This window comes from Corythoichthys intestinalis, chromosome 18 (genome assembly GCF_030265065.1).
Source record: "Corythoichthys intestinalis isolate RoL2023-P3 chromosome 18, ASM3026506v1, whole genome shotgun sequence".
NCBI lineage: Eukaryota > Metazoa > Chordata > Actinopteri > Syngnathiformes > Syngnathidae > Corythoichthys > Corythoichthys intestinalis.
In genome coordinates, this window is record NC_080412.1 from 13608071 (window position 1) to 13628343 (window position 20273).

General features: G+C 39.2%; 1 protein-coding gene across 3 annotated transcripts in view; it reads left to right on the plus strand.

Moving 5' to 3' along the window:
- Positions 1-20273, plus strand: part of LOC130906646 (rap1 GTPase-activating protein 2-like) — a 63719-nt gene that overhangs the window by 7910 nt on the left and 35536 nt on the right. For all 3 annotated transcript variants that reach the window (XR_009061350.1, XR_009061351.1, XM_057821172.1), the window contains exon 2: positions 8513-8548. Coding sequence is in view for 1 of the 3 variants with exons in the window: in XM_057821172.1 (XP_057677155.1) it covers positions 8513-8548 (36 nt within the window). In the remaining 2 variants the exon portion in view is untranslated. The remainder of the gene's footprint in view (positions 1-8512; positions 8549-20273) is intronic.

Consider the following 20273-nt stretch of genomic DNA (forward strand, 5'->3'; position numbering starts at 1 on the left):
AGAAATGTAGTGAACCGAGGTTTACCTGCTTCCCTGATTTTCATTTTTATTCTATTTATGTGGTCTTTAAGCAGCCCTAAGGAGCTTTAATTTTTAGTTGAGTTTGGATGTGCTTGTGGACGAAAGCAGTAGTGTTTTACCTGAAGGAAGGCTCCATTTTTATTTATTTTTGTTATTCCCTAAGTTTTTTTTTAGTTATAGTGAATTTATTTATTTATACAAACAATGTTGAGTGGCAAATGTTTATTTTTTTTATTTCTGCATAGTTAAGAGATTATTAACAAGTTTCTATTTATCGTATATGTTACTATAATTTATGTTCAAAAATCACAATTTAAATTTGCTAATAAAATCCAGACATTTATTTTGGAAGTTTTCATTATGTTTCTTTGGTAATTTTTGAAAACATAGGTTGAATCAAACAGTGTATCACCAATACATATAAAAGTTACCGCAACCCCTAGCAAAAAGTATGGAATCACCAGTCTGGGACGAGCACTCACTCAGACACGTTATTATGTAGAACAAACTCAGATAAAAAGCTTGAAAAAATAATGAATTAGTTCAAAAGTGCATCTCCTTGGCATTCAGAAAAACTAAAAGAAATTAATAAAAAACATTGTGGTGGTCAGTAAATGTTACTTTTATAGAGCAAATGAGCCTGACCTGCTCTGACCTGCAAGGATGATCTGGCAACTGCATTCAAAGAGAGTTGGCACCAAATTGATGAAGAATACTGTTTGTCACTCATCAAGTCCATGCCTCAGAGACTGCAAGCTGTCATAAAAGCCAGAGGTGGTGCAACTAAATACTACAGATGTGTTATGATTGTTATTTCTTTGTTTGTTTCTCATGATTCCATTTTTATTTCCCTCATTTGCTCTATAAAATTAACATTTACTGACCATCACAATGTTTTCTATTCATTTGTTTTAGTGTTTCAGAATGCCAAATAGTTGCACTTTGAACTAATTTATTATTTTTTCAAGCTTTTTATCTGAGTTTGTTCTACATAATAAAATGTCTGAGTGAGTGCTCGTCCGAGACTGGTGATTCCATACTTTTTGCTAGAGGTTGTATAAGTAAATACAGATTTATTTTACATTGATCATTTATCTTATCAATTAATTAGGTTCATATTCGTCAGAAATGTAGATCTGACCCCCGTTCACCCGATCTATTTGATCCTGTTAATGTCCCGCCCCTAGCAAAAAGTGTCCATGCAGGTTATGCTGTTATATCGTCCCTACCAATGTTGAGACCAAACCTACGCCCTTGGATTGATGTGCAAGTCTTTTTATTCAATTCAGCCTTCCACCTATTTTTTAAAATAAATTAATTAATGTAACTGGAAAATTGCATGGGGATGCTTGCTTTTCTGGTCAGTAAGCTGGGGGTTACTTTCTGATGTTTTTTTGCAGTTTAATTTACTGTAATTTATGGCTAACTTCCTGTTCATTTTGAATCAATTCCTGTTGATTTTGGGGCATTCCTGGATCACTTCCTGTTGATTTTCGGTCCCTTTCTATTAATTTTGAGGCATTCCTGTGTTCCTATCTTGATTATTATATTATATAGAGTCTTTAAGACTTCCTGTTCATTTTGAGTATACCAGATGTCTGCTCGCGACAGAGCCATTTAAATTCAGGATGAAAAAAGTGTCATCGTCAATGGCGCTGAATGAGTTAATAAAAAAGAAAAAAAAAAGAGCCAAATGAGTCAGTTCCTGGAAATGCAAAAGATCTGGCTACCTCCAAAAACCCACAAATGTAAAAAACACTATCTAATTTTATCATTGTCACCTGATAGGTGGCAAAAAATAAAGTCCTTTGATGAAACTGAAGATGTTTTACCGCCAGTTGCAGAGGCGTGTTGCCAATGTTGGCCACAGCTGGTTCGTGGGCGACTTTGCATTTACAAAGGGAACAATGTGTAAATTTACAGAAATAATAGGTGTGTTTACAAAAGTGTCCTATTGTCAGTGTTGCACATGGAAAATAAAAAGCTTCAACAGTTAATGAGCAACTCGTAGTGTTCTATGTGCCGAGAATGAACAAACGTAGCTCTAAACACGCCAATACAAAGTCCTTCTTTGGGATGGCTGAGGGAGGTTGCTTAAATATTTTCTTGAAATGGTCGAATGAGTCAATCTGGAATTTAATACCATGGGAAAATATGTCACAAAATACATCTTTTAATCATAGACTTCACTATCAGTAGACGAGACAGCTCCTACAGACATTGTGCCACAGCTTCCCGTAGGGGCCGGGCCAAGCAGAGCATTGTGGGAGTTTTCACTGCGATAAAGTCAAACATGTGCTCCGTTCTAACACCAGATTTAGGTGGAAACAGGAGGAAAGTTTTAGTGCATACAACCAGGCAGGTGTGTCTCATTCAGAGGTGGGTAGTAATAGGTTACATTTACTCTTTTACATTTACTTGAGTAACATTTTGAGAAAAAATGTACTTCTTAGAGTATCTTTACCACGCAATACTTCTTACTTTTACATGTTACACTACAGTGCTGGCCAAAAGTATTGGTACCCCTCAGCAATTCTCTCAGATAATGCTCTCTAATTTGTGTAATTAACACCACCTGTTACTTACCTGTGGCACATAACATGTGTTGGCAATAATGAAATCACACTTGCAGCCAGTTAGAATGGATTAAAGTTGACTCAAACACTGTCCTGTGTCCTTTGGTGTACCCCATTGAGCATGGAGAAAGGAAAGAAGACCAAAGAACTCTCTGAAGACTTGAGAAGCAAAATTGTGAGGAAGCATTAGCAATCTAAAGGCTACAAGTACATCTCCAAAGACCTGCATGTTCCTGTGTCTACCGTGCGCAGTGTCATCAATAAGTGTAAAGCCCATGGTACTGTGGCTAAACTCCCTAGATGTGGACGGATAAGAAAAACTGACGAGAGATTTCAATGATAGATTGTGCGGATAGTGGATAAAGAACCTTGAGTAACATCCAAAAAAGTTCTAGCTGTCCTGCAGTCCGAGGGTACAACGGTGTCAACCCGTACTATCCGTCGGCATCTGAATGAAAAGGGACTCTATGGTAGGAGACCCAGGAAGACCCATCTTCTGACCCAGAGACATAAAGCCAGGCTGGAGTTTGCCAAAACTTACCTGAGAAATCCAAAAATGTTTTGGAAGAATGTTTTCTGGTCAGATGAAACAAAAGTAGAGCTTTTTGGAAAAAGGCATCAACATAGAGTTTACAAGAAAAATACGAGGCCTTCAAATAAAAGAACACGGTCCTCACAGTAAACATGGCCGAGGTTCCCTGATGTTATGGGGTTGCCTTGCTGCCTCTGGTACTGGACTGCTTAACCGTGTGCATGGCATCATGAAATCTGAAGACTTCCTACATATTCTGCAGCATAATGTAGGGCCCAGTGTGAGAAAGCTGGGTCTCCCTCAGAGGTCATGGGTCTACCAGCAGGACAATGACCCAAAACACACTTCAAAAAGCACTAGAAAATGGTTTGAAAGGAAGCACTGGAGACTTCTACAGTGGCCAATTAGTCCGGACCTGAATCCCATTGAACATCAGTGGAGAGATCTGAAAATTGCCGTTTGGAGAAGGCACCCTTCAAATCTCAGAGACCTGGAGCAGTTGGCCAAAGAAAAATGGTCTAAAATTTCAGCAGAGCATTGTAAGAAACTCATTGATGGATACCGGAAGTGAGTGTTCGAAGTTATGTTGTCTAAAGTTTGTGCTACCAAGTATCAGGCTGAAGGTGCCAATACTTTTGTCCGGCCCATTTTTTTTAGTTTTGTGTAAAATGGTAATGATTTAATTGTTTTTTTCATTCTCTTTTGTGTTTTTTCATTGCAAGCACAATTAATAAAGATATTACTACCAAATCATTTGTAATTACAATCATTTTCTGGGAGAAATTGAGCATTATCTGACAGAATTGGAGGGGAGCCAATACTTTTGGCCAGCACTGTACTCTTACTCCGCTACTTTGGGCTACACTAGATTTGTTACATTTTTCCTTTTTATTCTACACATTGACTTTTTTTTTTTTTTTTGCCAGAGATAAGCTTCACTAATGAGACGTCGCAGCAATAACCAAATGATAACACATAATAACAATCAAAGCTAACAATGTTTTTTTTCCACTAGAGGGCACTACTGCTCTTTGGACGGGTGATGTTTCACAATATTGTTCTGGTGTAAATTCGATGATTTGTGTGTCATCTTTTTAGCCAAATAGGGTCATGTAATAGGCTATAGAACAATGTAATATTAACAGTTCAAATAGATGAAGTTTTGCTGAGTAAAATGTCATTATTTAAAAAATAGAAATCTGACATTGCAAGCAGATGACTGATTTTACTTTTACTTGAGTAATATTATTTAGAAGTAACGCTTCTCCTACTTGAGTAAAATATTTGGCTACTCGACCCACCTCTGGTCACAATCGTGATTTGGTTGAGGATTCAAGGTTATTATTACGGTATATAAAACAGCACCATGCATGCACTTTGAAACGTTGTGAAAAAAATGAACGGAAAAAAATTGTGCAACTTTAGCTTGAAATATTGACGTAAAATGAATGATAACTGCCAGGTTTTTTGCTTTTTAACCAAGAATCCCGACTGTTTTATGTTCATATCTTTAGGAATTCCGGGATTTAGGCATTTATTTACAAGAATTTTCAATTAAAAAAGTTCTTTGTTTTGTGATGGCCACCGTAGGTAGATTATTCCAGTGTATCAATTCGTCACATACTTTTGTTAAGAGTGGTGTATGATTTAGCTTAATTAATTCTGTAAGTCTTGGTAAAATATGTTTCTTCTAAGGCACCTTGTGTTCTCTTTTGGAATATTGTAATTTAGATTTTGATCTGCAGGATTCCATGAGTTTGTCATTAAGGCCATTATAATTGATTTTGACAAATTAATAGCATTAACTGATATTTGTGAAAACTTCTTTAAATTCAAAAACCTCTTAAAGAGAAGATTTGTTTTTTTTTTAGATATAATAATACAGTATATCGTCTGCGTATAAATTAATTTTATGTTCTGATATTTGCGAGCGGATCCCTTTATTCTTAGTATTTTGTCTTATTGCAATTGCCAATGGTTCAATAAATAGAGCGAACAGTAAGGGTGAGAGTGGGCAGCCTTTGAAGACAAAAACTTTGTCAAATGACCACGTTTGTGTTGACTGTGGCTTTAGGGGCGTAAAACGTAATGTTTTTATTATGTTAAATATTTCTATTGATCCTGAAAATATAGTTGATTGTCTCTGCATTTGTTTATTTTTGTGCATCTAGCGTAACATCTGAGAATTTTATAGCCATTTTAAGCTTTGTTATACTTATATAAAAAATTAATGAATCGGGATTTTATTAGGGAACAACTTTGAATTTTTTTATGCCGCTGCTCATGGAGACTCATATATGCCCGAGGGAGGTGCCTGTTTTGGTTTTAGGTCACTAGCGGCTTTGGTTTGGAAAATATTTGAATTTTAAGTTTTTTTAAATAAGCCCCCTACGGAGCGGCCCCGCACCCCGTTTCCCGTCAACTGACAGTGAAATCTATGCTTTTAATGAGGCAATGAGACCAGGCAGAGACGTAGTAAGGGTCCCCGGGAGCCCCAGGCAACAAGCAACATGGGGCCCTTCGAGCATGTGCAAGTAAGGGGGACAGTTGGACTTTGAGCAATAGAAGAAAGAGTAGCAACACAAAAATACCACCATCGGATGTGGAGGTATATACAGTGGGGCAAATAAGTATTTAGTCAACCAGTAATTGTGCAAGTTCTCCCACTTGAAAATATTAGAGAGGCCTGTAATTGTCAACATGAGTAAACCTCAACCATGGGAGACAGAATGTTGGAAAAAACCCAGAAAATCACATTGTTTGATTTTTAAAGAATTTATTTGCAAATCAGGGTGGAAAATAAGTATTTGGTCAATACCAAAAGTTCATCTCAATACTTTGTTATGTACCCCTTGTTGGCAATAACGGAGCCCAAACGTTTTTCTGTAACTCTTCACAAGCTTTTCAAACGCTGTTGCTGGTATTTTGACCCATTCCTCCATGCAGATCTCCTCTAGAGCAGTGATGTTTTGGGACTGTCGTTGGGCAACACGGACCTTCAACTCCCTCCACAGATTTTCTATGGGGTTGAGATCTGGAGACTGGCTAGGCCACTACAGGACTTTTAACTGCTTCTTACGAAGCCACTCCTTTGTTGCCCTGGCTGTGTGTTTGGGATCATTGTCATGCTGAAAGACCCAGCCACGTCTCATCTTCAATGCCCTTGCTGATGGAAGGAGATTTTTACTCAAAATCTCTCGATACATGGCCCCATTCATTCTTTCCTTTACACAGATCAGTCGTCCTTGTCGCTATGTAGAAAAACAGCCCCAAAGCATGATGTTTCCACCCCCATGCGTCACAGTGTGTATGGTGCAATCCAGTATTCTTTTTCCTCCAAACACGAGAACCTGTGTTTCTACCAAAAAGTTCTATTTTGGTTTCATCTGACCATAACACATTCTCCCAGTCCTCTTCTGGATCATCCAAATGCTCTCTAGCGAACCGCAGACGGGCCTGGACGTGTACTGGGTTCAGCAGGGGGACACGTCTGGCAGTGCAGGATTTGAGTCCCTGGCGGTGCGTTGTGTTACTGATAGTAGCCTTTGTTACTGTGGTCCCAGCTCAGGTAGGTCATTCAATAGGTCCCCCCCGTGTGGTTCTGGGATTTTTGCTCACCGTTATTGTTATCATTTTGACGCCACGGGGTGAGGAGCGAGTTGAAAGTCCGTGTTGCCCAACGACAGCCACAAAACATCACTGCTCTAGAGGAGATCTGCATGGAGGAATGGGCCAAAATACCAGCAACAATGTGTGAAAAGCTTGTGAAGAGTTATAGAAAATGTTATTGCCAACAAAGGGTACACAACAAAGTATTGAGATGAACTTTTGGTATTGACCAAATACTTATTTTCCACCATGATTTGCAAATAAATTCTTTAAAAATTAAACAATGTGATTTTCTGGTTTTTTTCCATATTCTGTCTCTCATGGTTGAGGTTTACCCATGTTGACAATTACAGGCCTCTCTAATATTTTCAAGTGGGAGAACTTGCACAATTACTGGTTGACTAAATACTTATTTACCCCACTGTACCTTTGTGTGAAATCAGTAGTCAGATTGGCCCTACGACCCACCAAATTCAAATTATTCTGTAAAAACCACTGATTGGTGGACTACCGACCGCAATGACTTTTAAATTTGCTAATAAAATTGTTTAGGATTATTTTAGATGCATATATGTTTTATTTTTCTTATAGAGTATTCGACGAGGAATACGATAGACCCATTAATAGACTTTTTTTTTTTGAAAAATCACCATTTCTTTAAGTAGTCACATGAATAATGAGGTGGCCTGTGAAAATCAACATAAAAAAACTTGGCAAGGACTTTCCAGAGAGTACTTGGTGTGTCACTCTTTTTTAAAAATCATGTGGTATTAATAGCTGATTGGACATTCATAAACATGTATAATCTATGTGACATGGTTAGTGCTGATTGGGATTGATAACAGAACCGTTAGATACTCTGACAAATGATTCCATGGTATTGAAACACTCCCTACACTTGTCGCTGTGACAGTGCAGTAAAGCTGCGTGTGCTAAATCTGTTGGCCCTCCGGGGGCCCCTGCTGGCTGGGGGCCCGAGGCAATTGCCTGCATTGCCTAATGGGATGCGACGCCTCTGAGACCAGGACATCATTAGAGAATGCTTAAATCATAGATATCACATAGAGAGAGCTAGATGCATTAGGACGTAGTCACTGGCATTAGTAACTGGCAAGCCATCCTAAAGTCGTGGACTTTGGCAGCGAACCTTCTGTGAGGGTTTTTCTCTACTCTTAACCCAGCGAAATCTTGACAGATTTTCAAACGGATTGGTTTAACACAAGCTGTATTACCGTGGCTATGATTCAGGCTGGATGTTGAGAAAAAATATCTACAGTACATAATTATTTTTAAGTAAGCAGGTAATTGGCTAAAATAGTAATGGCTTTTCAAAATATCTGACACAGGTTGCCTTACCTACATCTGCGAAATATTGGCTTTTATCTATGTTTTTCTCATTGATGGGAAAAATGAAATTCTGTGTCTTTTGACTTTATTAAAAAAAAAAAAAAAAAAGATTCTTTCCTCTGGGGTGCACTTGATCAAGGCCTTCCTTGTCTTGCGCTTTAATGGACTTTCTTCTTATGTGGTATTGCTTTATGGCTGGCTTCTAACCGAACGGGAGTTGTGGCACTTGAATAAATAGTGCTTTTTATTGCAGCGCGCCTCAGCAATCACAACTCCCCTCCGCTCGGCTGCTAAGGTTAATCGAGTATGTGCGGATGTTAATATGTCCTTCCCACCCTGAACGAGTCTTAATGCACTTCCCCCTCGCACCTACGTCCGAGTGTCTGAGTGCAATTATCCCTAACTGCATGTCTTCTTCTCTCCGCAGGATTGACAAATCTTCCATCAGCGCCCTGAGAGCTCGGTGAGTGACATTTTATCAAACAAGGAAAATACTGTAATCACAACATGAAGTGTTTTTCTTCATACGGTAGAAGTGACTTTAAGCAATCGCAGGTAAGCATCTCTTTGTTTATAGCCCCTTTCAGACTTATATCCCGCTAAATTCCCGTGTAAGAGGATGCAGGATTTACCCGTGGTTTTCAGACATGGGGAGATTACCCTGGTTGGACACTTTCAGACTTGTCCCGTGTTGGCGACTCCGTGCTCTCTGTACAGGGTGGGATTTTATATTTAAAAAATTGGTTGGTTTAGCAACAAAATAAACCATACATTTCCAAAGATGGAATATGGACTGTCTCTTCCTCTGCTCTAAGATTCAGGAGCAATTTAATTTAGTTATTTTTCCGGTTTAATTGTACTATCTTTCCAGTTAGCCATGTTGATAATTGTGCTGTTTGTTTACCGCTTTTCATTTTACTGCGAAGAAAAAGGAAATGACGATCAGCCTGCCAAGATATTTACGTCATCAGCCTTCGCGCTGTGACCCAGGAATTAAACGAGAAGGGTCTGACTGCAGTCCAGAGCCAAGCAACAGCTGCTACAAACCACGCATCATACAAACCACGGCCCCTCCAAACTTACGTTTCGCGAAGAATTTTTTTACTATGTCAAGTTCAAAGGGTTTTTGGGACAATAGGCCCTATCCCAAGTCCTTAAACTTAACTAGACACAGTGGTATTGCGGACACCGTGGCGTTCCTAAATATAACTATGTTTGGAAGTAATTTAATGTTGTGAATAAACCGTTAAAATGGCTGCCATTATTGCATTATTTCCCTTCTGTCTACTGTCCACATGTGAAAGTTTTAAAAATGTTTCATCTTTTAAAGATAGATTAAAGTCATTGTTTTGCCGATTTCGGAGTATTTTAGATAAAACGTTACTCACCTTAGGTTTGCTTCAACCGAGCCTGCCTGAGAAGTCTACTGCTTTAAGATGGCGGCTATTTACCATCGGCGCTAAGCCTCTTATTTCGCATGTACAGTGATCCCTCGTTTATCGCGTCTAATGGGGACCTGAACGCGCCGCGATAAGTGAAAAACCGCAAAGTTTTCTTTTTCATATATTTACCCTTTTAAATGTTTATTTATTTATTTTTTCAATTTTCTTTCTTTGGATCATTTATTTATCATCTAAAATATTGGGGAAAATGTGACCGCAAAAAAAAAAAAAAAATACAATTACGCGATAGTTATGAGGTAGATATCTGTGACTTATTTACAGACACCATATTTTTCATTGTGACGAAATTTGTTTAAAAGTTAAAAATATGCGAGTGAATAATTTTTTAAAGTACTTTTTTTTTTAAAACTAAATATTAGACATCAATATTTGAGGCCCCGGGGTTGACCCAGGACACGCTGGAGAGACTATGTCGCTCGGCTGGCCTGGGAACGCCTTGGAATCCCGCCGGAGGAGCTGGCTAAAGTGGCTGGGGAGAGGGAAGTCTGGGCTTCCCTGTTAAAGCTGCTGCCCCCGCGACCTGACCCCGGACTAAGCGGAAGATAATGAATGGATGGATTAGACATCAATTCATGATTCTAAGCTAAAAATGACAGACATTTCGAAGAATAAATATAATTACTTGCCTTCTTTTTATGGCTGGGTTGAAACAAAAGCGGCTGTGCGACGTCTATAACCGGGGTTTTCTTGGGTAAAACGGACAAATTAAAAATAGTTCGGGGGCTTGAAGAGCATACGACAGGAGAAAAAAAGTCTTAAATAGCATTATTATGTGAATTAGAAACATATTTTGAGACGATTCGACTATATACAACAATTTAGCAAAGCGCAGATGACGAGAAATTAGTCTTTTAATCTGCCGGTTAGCCACGCCTACCATTATAGGGCTCTAGCGTCCCCAACAAGTGGATGACGTCAGTGGGAGACTGGGCTCATCGGTTATACTGTTCAGTACATTTAGGGGGAATTATTCGGAACGAGGAAAAAGCGACGAAGAGAGCCGCAAAATGTCATTGTTTCAGTCTCTCTACGCCAATATTTTTACAGGATATTCTTTTTATCCAAGTATTTTCCCCAATTGCTAAATAAATGGCATGGTCATGACAAACAACAGCCTTGTGCTAAATGGAATATGAAACAATAAAAATGCACTTATTCAGGATGACATGGCAAAGTTACTCCATAATGGTCAAAACTGTCGACTTCACCTTTACTGTCGCACCTCCCGAACAATATTTTATGACACCTAAATCGGACATATGTCATTTACCTTCCCTGGCTTCGAAGAATGTAAACAAACCAAAAAGCGTGACAGCTAGCCGACATGCTAACCCGAATCGAGTGATGTTTCAAAGTCTTCGAAGCAGAAAATCACACATAACTAGCCCGGATTATTTGACATGACGACTGGGTTGTCGATTGTCTTTGCGGATCGGCAAACCGGAGAGCAATTTACAGCTCGTTCCCCGGAGGAGGGCGGCTGCAGTTGTTGTGCAGCTAACGTGCAGCTAATGTGCATGAGGAGAGCTTTTTACATGCCTATCAATGATCAAATGTAAGTAGTCCTTTATTTAAAGAAAGTTTGTAGTGTTTACTTTGTAATCGCTGTATTCGTATTTGACATAATACAAAACAAGATGTTTACTCACTTCCTCGTAAGTCCAATGGTCCAACAGTAGTAGGGTTTGTTTTGGCCAATATCCACGGTGAATGGGAACCTTTTGAAACTCCAAAAAGGCGCACACGCCTCTCCCTTATACAGCAAGATTTTTCTGCAGCCGTTTGGCTGGCGTGATGCGAAAAATAAACGTATTAATCCGCAAAATCAGCTGAATCCTTAGTCCTCATACACAACAGTACGGCTGTTTAGTGAAGAGGACGCCTTCATCCGTACACGTCACAGCGCCCTCCTCCTCAATGCAAGACCGAAGCCGGAAGTCACTCATCTTCATGGCGCGGGATTCAAAAAACTAAAAAATTATATCGATCGCTTCCCCACACACCCAAGCGGTCCATATCATTCAGGAGCATAAAATACCGCGTGTGTTATGGAATAAACATGCTTTTTCGTGTCACATGCACTTTAATGCACCATGTATCTGCTATGGCAGCATATAGACATATTGTTCTATCAGACACAACAGTTCTTTTGTCTTAAAATACAGTAGTTTATTTTAAAGAGGGGTCCAAGAGCAGAAACTGCTTTTTCAGCCTTGTCTGTGTTTTCCGCCATTTATATTTTAATAGTAAATGTTTTTTTAAGCACTTCAAATGTAATAATTATGATAAGTTTTAAACATGTTACTGTCCCACCAAATTATTTTTAAACAAGAATAAAGTAGTAGTAGAAAAATGCTTGGCTCTATTAAATGCTACACTGAGTGAGTCTACTGAAATCCGCTTGGAGCTGCTCACTTACACACAATGAGTTGCCACAGCAACTGTTTAACAAGTTAAACGATGATTGACACATGCCTCAGAAGTTTGTGGTAAGATCAGACACATTCATCTGTCAATCATCGTTAACTTTAATAAACAACTCCAGTGCATGTGACAAACAAAGAGCAGGGAGAGGGAGGAAGCGAGAGGGAAACTGCACTACTGGGGCAGCTCATCTCTATTTTTTTATTTATTTTTTATAAATTGAAAAAAATCCACAAAGGACTGAGGGCGCAAAGTTTGAAGCACAAAGTAGCGAGGGATCACTGTAGTTCTATATACATGTGATATCTACAAGCCGCATAAGACCCTACCACCGATGCGTCATGTGGGCGTGGTTTGTCCGAGGATTGGTTCATACCTGTTAAGGCTTGGCTTTGGGCTGCAGTCAGGTATTATTGAATTAAACGGCTGCTTTCACACATGACGCATCCCAGGTAAATCCCGGACATTATTCTTGGAAGCAACCCGATTAATGTCCATGTCATCTAAGCGTCAGTTGACCTGGGAAATTGCTTTCAGACATCAGGGCTACCCGTTTAAATCCTGGAATTTAACCGGAGTACAGCGTATGTTTGAAAGGGGCTTTTGATTGAGCTCTTTGCATGTCGGCCTCCGTGCAGTAGGGTCAACGTATCTTTTCCTCTGGACTTCACTAACCAAGTTTAAACTTCCTTGACAAAACCAGGAACTGCTGTGGAGCACAACAAAAGTACGTAATATAATTACTGTATATAGGTACTTTTTATGTTATAAAAGTACTATAACCCCTAGCAAGAAGTTTGGAATCACCAGTCTCAGACGAGCATTGACTCAGACATTTTTATCATGTAGAACACTCTCAGATAAAAAGCTTGAAAAAAATAATTAATTAATTTAAAAGTGCAACTCTTCAGCATTCAGAAACAATGCAGATTCTTGACTCTTGACAAGGTGATGATGCTGGAACTTATATTTGCTGCCGTTCCAGTGATATTTACAAAGATGACTGCCTAAAGAAAATGCACAAGTTTACATTGAAATTTTAGACAGCTTTCTTATCCCTTCAATTGAAAATATGTTTGTCATTTTCCAAGATGAAAATGCATCATGCCTCATTCCTTGGAGAAAGACTCATCCAGTAAATGCCATGGCCTGCAAATAGCCCAGATCTCAACCCTATTGAAAACCTGTGGCGGAAATTGAAAAAAAAAATGGTCCACAGAAAGGCTCCGACCTGAAAGGATGATCTGGCAACTGCAATCAAAGAGAGTTGGCACCAAATTGATTAAGAATACTCATCAAGTCCATTCCTCAGAGACTGCAAGCTGTCATAAAAGACAGCGGTGGTGCTACTAAATACAAGAGATGTGTTCTGATTGTTATTTCTTTGTTTGTTTCTCATGATTCCATATTTTTTTCCTCAGAATGGAGTGATTACATATATATTTCCCTGAGTTGCTCTATAAAAGTAACATTTACTGACCACCACAATTTTTTTTCTTTTTTTAATTTCTTGTAGTGTTTCTAAATGCTAAAGAGTTGCACTTTTGAACTAATTCATTTTTTTTTTTTCAAGCTTTTTATCTGAGTTTGTTCTACATGATAAAAATGTCTGAGTGAGTGCTCGTCCAAGACCGCTGATTCCATATTTTTTGATAGGGGTTGTTGATGCATAAATTGTGGTTTAACAAATGTGAACAAGGCTCTGGTACGATGTTGTCTGGCTTCTCCAGAAAACCGGCCAAACGGGGGGCTGGGACTGGCAGAGATATTCTAACACTTAAAACACTATATTACAGCCTCATGCATCACCTAACCTTTCTGTTTGACCCTCCACTCGCCCAAACATGCCCACTTTACGTCCACAAACCTGGGCCCGGGTGCGGTCGCACCCCCAGCACCCACCTAAGTTTAGTTTATTTTTTATTGTCTCTCTTTCGATTTCACGCTTGATGTTGACAGTTGAGGCAAAAATAAGTTTTAGGTTTTTTTTTTCCAAACAAAAAAAAAAATCCCCATTTATTTCCACTGGCGTAAACATAAAATTTATTATTTTTGTTGTACAGTGTTTGTGAGAGTCTCATAATTCAGACCTCGAAAAATTTGACAAAATCGCCGCATACATTTTCTATGGTCCCATTCATTTCCAATCATACATACAACATCCACAAAAAAGTCATTTTTGATGAAAAAAAGACGCTGAATTGCCCCAAATCAACAGGAAGTGACTCTAAATAAACTCAAAATGAATAGGAAAACACTCAGAAATGCCCTAAAATCAAGGGACTGACCCAAGGGAACAGCAAGTGACCCGTAAATGCCCCGAAATCACAAGGAAGTGAACCGAAAATGTTTACAAATCAGCATAGCAAAGCATCCCCATGCAATTTCTTCAAAATTGCATCTTCCCATGTAAAGTGACAAGTGATTAGATGAAATATGACTGATTTGAGAAAGCGGGGGTGGGGATGTGAGAAGAAGGAAGGGAAAATAAAGTCACCTTCACACATATGTGATCGTTCTGAAGAAAGGGTTGACAACACAAAGCCTGTGGGCCAAATATGGATCCAAATAGTATTTGACTCTTGAGTTTAATTATCTCTCTCAAGGTTATAACCCGTAATTATTTCAGTACATTTACACATGTCAGACAGCAATAAACATCCAAAAATGCAGCCATTTTCATCCTTAGTTGTGCTTCATCGTTCGTTCTTCCTATGCACCCTTTCAACAATTAGTTTATCGCTAATTGACGTCCAAGCCATTTGGCGGGGGAGGCTGGCAGCGAATGAACGATTGGATTGGACGTCTAGCCAGTGGTTAAAGTGGGATTTGACAGGTAGGGGAGCCCTAGAATTCAGTATTGCAGCACAGCAGGGAAAATTACGTACTTGTATTCTCAAAAGAGAGATACAGGATTGCCCGGATTAACAGGAAAAACACATCTAAAATGGCTAATTAACACAAAGAAACAGCAAACTAACAGCGTAACACAACTTGGACAAAGACCAAAGTGAAAACCAAATTGATATAGACACACAGGTGAGTGAAACTGAAATGAAAGTGAAGACTTTGTTTTTGCCCTCGTTTATCTTCATGCTCCACCGTCTTTAACAACAAAATGATCAGATATCAAGATTTAGGTTTTCCAGCAGTTATATAAATATTCATAACATTCAAAACTAACCCGCCAGCCACAGCCACAGCCTCTACTTTCAATCTCAGTGGGATAACCATTAACATTTTGCCATTATACAAGGAATATCATCTAAAGCAGTTAGCCATTTAAAAATTTTAATTCTTCTTATTGGCTTGAAGAATTGTTGAATATTACAGAACTTCTTCATCTAAGTAAATTTAACCATAGACTTCATTACTATTGACGTGTCACTTTGTCATTCTTTGCGCGACGCCTTATCAGATGGGGCCGAGCTTCATTTAGTAATAGCCGAAGACGGCACACGCTCATGTCGGATTTAAACTTGGATTTACTTACGATTGGATTTAACTACGAAAGCTGTATCACATACAAACAGGAAGGATTGTCTCAGGAGTGATTTGTTTGAGGATTCAAGGTAAATATATTTTTTCTACCATGCATGCGTGATTGAAGCATTTATTCGCAGAAATTTTCTTCTTTGTTTACACATGGAGGCGGCTAATTTTCTGACTAGCCTCATAGTTTACTTTTAACCAAGAATCAAGACTGTTTTACATCCATATCTATAAAGAATTCAGGGATTTAAGCGTTTATTCACAAGAATTTTTGCCACAAACACTCTCGTTCGCTAACAGAGTAGCATTGTATTTCGACAATATACGTAAAATAAACGCTAACGGCACAGTTTCTTTGCTTTTAACTAATAATCGAGACTGTTTTACGTCCATATCGATGAAGAATTTGGGATTTCAGCATTTATTCACAAGAATTTTCGCCACATAAGCTTTGCCTATGCCAGGCGGGCGCTAGCCTTATTCGCTAATATAGTAGCATTGTACTTTGTCACTATACGTAAAATAAACACTAACTGCACGGTTTCTTTGCTTTTAACCAAGAATCAAGACTGTTTAACGTCCATGTCTATGAAGAATTTGGGGATTTAAGCATTTATTCACAAGAACTTTCGCCAGAAAAGCTGTTTACGCCAGGAGGCCGCTAGCCTTATTCGCTAACAGTATATAGTGTATAATGATAATAAAGGGCTATTCTATTCTATAATTAGTTGTGATTGTATATAGAATTTTTAAATAATCTATTTACATATTATTTATAATTGATTCTGCATGTTTTCCTCAAGTATTAAGTTTCTGATGTTAAATTGAGTGATTTATTAGCTGTTGAAAACTTGCTGTTACAAAAAAAAAAAAAAAAAAAAAGTTGCTGTTTTGGTCAAAAATTTATATGATATGTTAAATATTGCTATTCATCCTGAAAGTACAGGTGATTATCTCTGCATTTGGTGATTTTTGTGCATCTAGTGTAAAAATCTCAGACTTTTTTATAAGGAAACGACTTTGAATTTTTTTATGCTCTTGGAGACTCATATATGGCTAAGGTAGGTGCCTCTTTTGGTTTTAGGTCTGCAGCAGCTTTGGTTTTGAAAATATTTGAATTTGAAGTTTTTGAAAATAGGCCCTCTACGAATCGGCCCCATTTCCTGTGTCATGTCAATAGGTTATGAAGTCTATGATTTAACGTTATTCATGTACTTTGGATTAAACGCCGTTTTAGACTCCCGCGGAAACATTCAAACTACAGACTATTCAAACGAACACTAGTTATTTGATTGACTTGGTAGATGGTACGTGTTAAATAGGGCGGGGCTAGCAGAGGTTGATGCTGCGCTCCGATTTTTTGAGCATGTCATTTACATGTTACATTTGAGAGAGCCGTGCAGACTCTGCATGTGAAAATGGTATCTAGTCTGTGATGCTACTGCCAGTTTGAAGTGAATTACAGTGGGACCTCGACATACGATCGCTTCGACACGCTGTCTTATCGACATTCGACGTAAAAATTTACTGGCCATTTGTTTCTACATCCGACGACATGCTCGAAATACGATTTACGACAGCGCCGCAGTTTCTTTGTTTTCTCGCAAGATGGACGCACGGCGGATTTTCTTGTAAGATTTCTCATAAGATCTTGTACGATCTCGACGGTCCTCCTCCGACCTGTGTTCGCCAGTCTTTATAAGTTAAGGTGACAATTATTATTGCGGTAACATCGCCAAAGAAATCGCCAGCTTTGTCAGGTTTCTAATCATTTATACGATCAACTTGTGCAACACAACACGCCTGCTGTCCGCCGCAGTTGACGCCAGCAACAAAACCTTAAAAGAGAAAGTAATCTTTTATATCTCACTGGCACGTCAGCCACCCGGTGCGTTCAGGTACAGCCAGGGGTTGCGTTAACCGAATATTTTCCGTCGTTGACTGGTTTTTTAAAACGGTGACGGAAAAAACTGAAGTCCGTCCGTTATTTTGACAGGTTGCAGTTCACACCCCAGACCACAGGGTGGCGAATGAGCATATTAATTAGCTATTGTCTCTCTTAATGCATGACGTCGTTGGCTATTCTGTCAGAATATTGTAGCGTCACCGGGGTCTGGCGGTGGCACCGTGATTGACACATCAACGCGCGGTTCTTATTGGTGCACCCGGTGTGCCAGCGCGTCATCCAATTGGTGGACTAGATTGCCGCCTGCATGCCTCCTATTACGGCGTGTTTTTCTGCTCGTTAACATTAATAATCAAAATGGTGAAGGCGTGTGTGGCGGTTGGTTGCAGTAACAGAGAAGATAGACGGAGAGACTTGAAGTTCTACCGTATTCTGAGAGACCCGAAGAGGAGAGCGAGATGGACTGCTGTAATTCGACAAGAAATCTGGGCAGCAAACGATCACCACAGACTATGTAGTAGTCATTTTATATCTGGTAAGATGCATTTAATATATATTTAGAAGATTTTGGGCTGACAACCACAATTAAGATCATTGTGTGACGTTGGTGATTGGGGTCTATATAGTTGCGTCTTTTTCTTTGAGGGTGGAGTTATTGTTTTGTTGGTGTTGTTGGCGGTAAGCAGAGTAAAAAGAGGGAGAAAAATACCACGACTTCCGTGTCTAATTTTTCGCCGCCAAGCAAGCGTTACAATATTAATTAAAAATGAATGAAAACTAAATACTATTGAATATGTCATCATTATCATTTTAAAAATTTAAGTGACGGGTAAAAATAGATTATGACCGGATTCTTATGACCCTGTCAGTCAAAATGTTAGACAACGAAAATGTCTAGCGCAACCTCTGGCACAGCACGCAAAAAAACGGCCGCCACATTAGAACCCGGTTAGTTACATTATTACCGGAATTATTATTATCATAATATTCAGATTTTTATTTATAATTTATTTGTTTTGCTGTGTGTAATTGTCATTTGTAATAGTACCAGCAGTATTTATTCAGGATTTAAGTAGGTTTTCGGGCTGTGGAACGAATTCATGGAATTATAATGTGTTCTTATGGGAAAATCCTGCTCGACATACGACCATTTCGACTTACAAACAAGGCCGTGGAACGAATTAACTTCGTATGTAGAGGTACTACTGTATTTGTTTATTTGACTAAGGAGGTGGAGCTCATCTCCGGAGTGGCAGAGCTTGGCTCCAGCCCACTTTAACCCCTGCGTCTAGCGCCGTCAAGGGCAGATAATTAGTTATTCATTCATTCATCTTATCCTCACAAGGGTTACGTGGTGCTGAAGCCTATCCCAGTTAAATATGGGCAGGAGGCGGGTACACCCCGAACTGCTTGCCAGCCAATGGGGGTAATTCACATGACGTCAGACCCTCTTCTGGGTTTGCTGATGAGAGTGTATCCCTCTTCAGCTTTTTCAAACACATATCCCGGGAAATTCCTGTGTCAGGTGACGTGGGATTTACTTGAGTCGTTAAATTCACGCATGTAGAAATTTCTCAAGAATGATGCGGGTTGGACACTTTCACAGACTTGTCCCATGTTGCCAACTGGCGCTCTCTGTGCGGGGAGGGTTGCTGGCGTGATTTTATAGCCCGGACTTTACGTCATTTTTGGTCGGCATCGGCTGTCACAATATTGGTCAAATCGTGTTTTGTTCCAGAGGGAGCGTTCCCGACGTCGTAACTGCAGTCAATTCAAGCTCATCAAGACTGTATTTAAGCCCAGGCGCAAGCGAGCCAAGAGAAGGGTGTCGAGATATTAACTTGCTGATTTTACACTTCAGCTGCCCTTGTTTTGAAATCTTCTACATTGTGCTGGTATTTGATATGGGCTCTCTGCCTGCCGCTTAATTTAGTATTTATTATTGATCCCCGTCGACCTACTGTCACGGACCTATTTTGTTATTCCCCCTTTTCAGCGATCGTGTGTATTTTTGTTTGTTTTTAATAAACCCTTGAACGCATCCCTACGTTGTTTTCTGATTTGAAGTACAACTTTGTTTACGCAGTAGCGGACCCTAACATCGACAACAAAATAAACCACACATTTCCAAAGATGGACGATGGACTCTCTTCCTCGGCTCTATGATCCCGTAGCAATTTAATTTTGTTTTGTTTTCAGTTTAATTTAGCTATTTCCAGCTTGCTATGTTGATAATTGTGATGTTTGTTTACCGCTTTTTGTTTTACTTTGAAGAAAGAGGAAGTGACGATCGGCCCGCCATGATATTTACGTCATCAACTATCGTGCTGTGACCTGGGAATTTTTAACGCCTGCTTTCACGCACACCGCTTACTGGGAAAGTCCCGGACATTATGCTAAGACGCGACCCGTGAAATGTCTCAGTAATCCCTGTGTCAGTCGACATGGGAAATTGTGTTTAGATACAACTGCTGCACGTTTAAATCCCGCGATTTTCCCAGTTTTTCGGGGTGTGTGAAAGGGGCTTTTGAAACTCCATTGAGTTTATATAGACCACCAGGATCTACAAGGAAAAAACATTCAATTTCGAAAGGTATAATGAAGATTAATATTATTTACGACAAGGCAATATGTTGACTTGCTAAATGTATACATACAGTGCTGGCCAGAAGTATTGGCACCCTTGCAGTTCTGTCAGATAATGCTCAATTTTTCCCAGAAAATGATTGCAATTACAAATGTTTTGGTAGTTCTATCTTCATATATTTTGCTTGCAATGAAAAAACAAAAAAGAGAAAAAAAATTTAAATCATTATGATTTTACACAAAACTCCAAAAGTAAAGTACAACCTTTAGACAAAATAACTGCGAACAACCGCTTCCAGTATCCATCAATGAGTTTC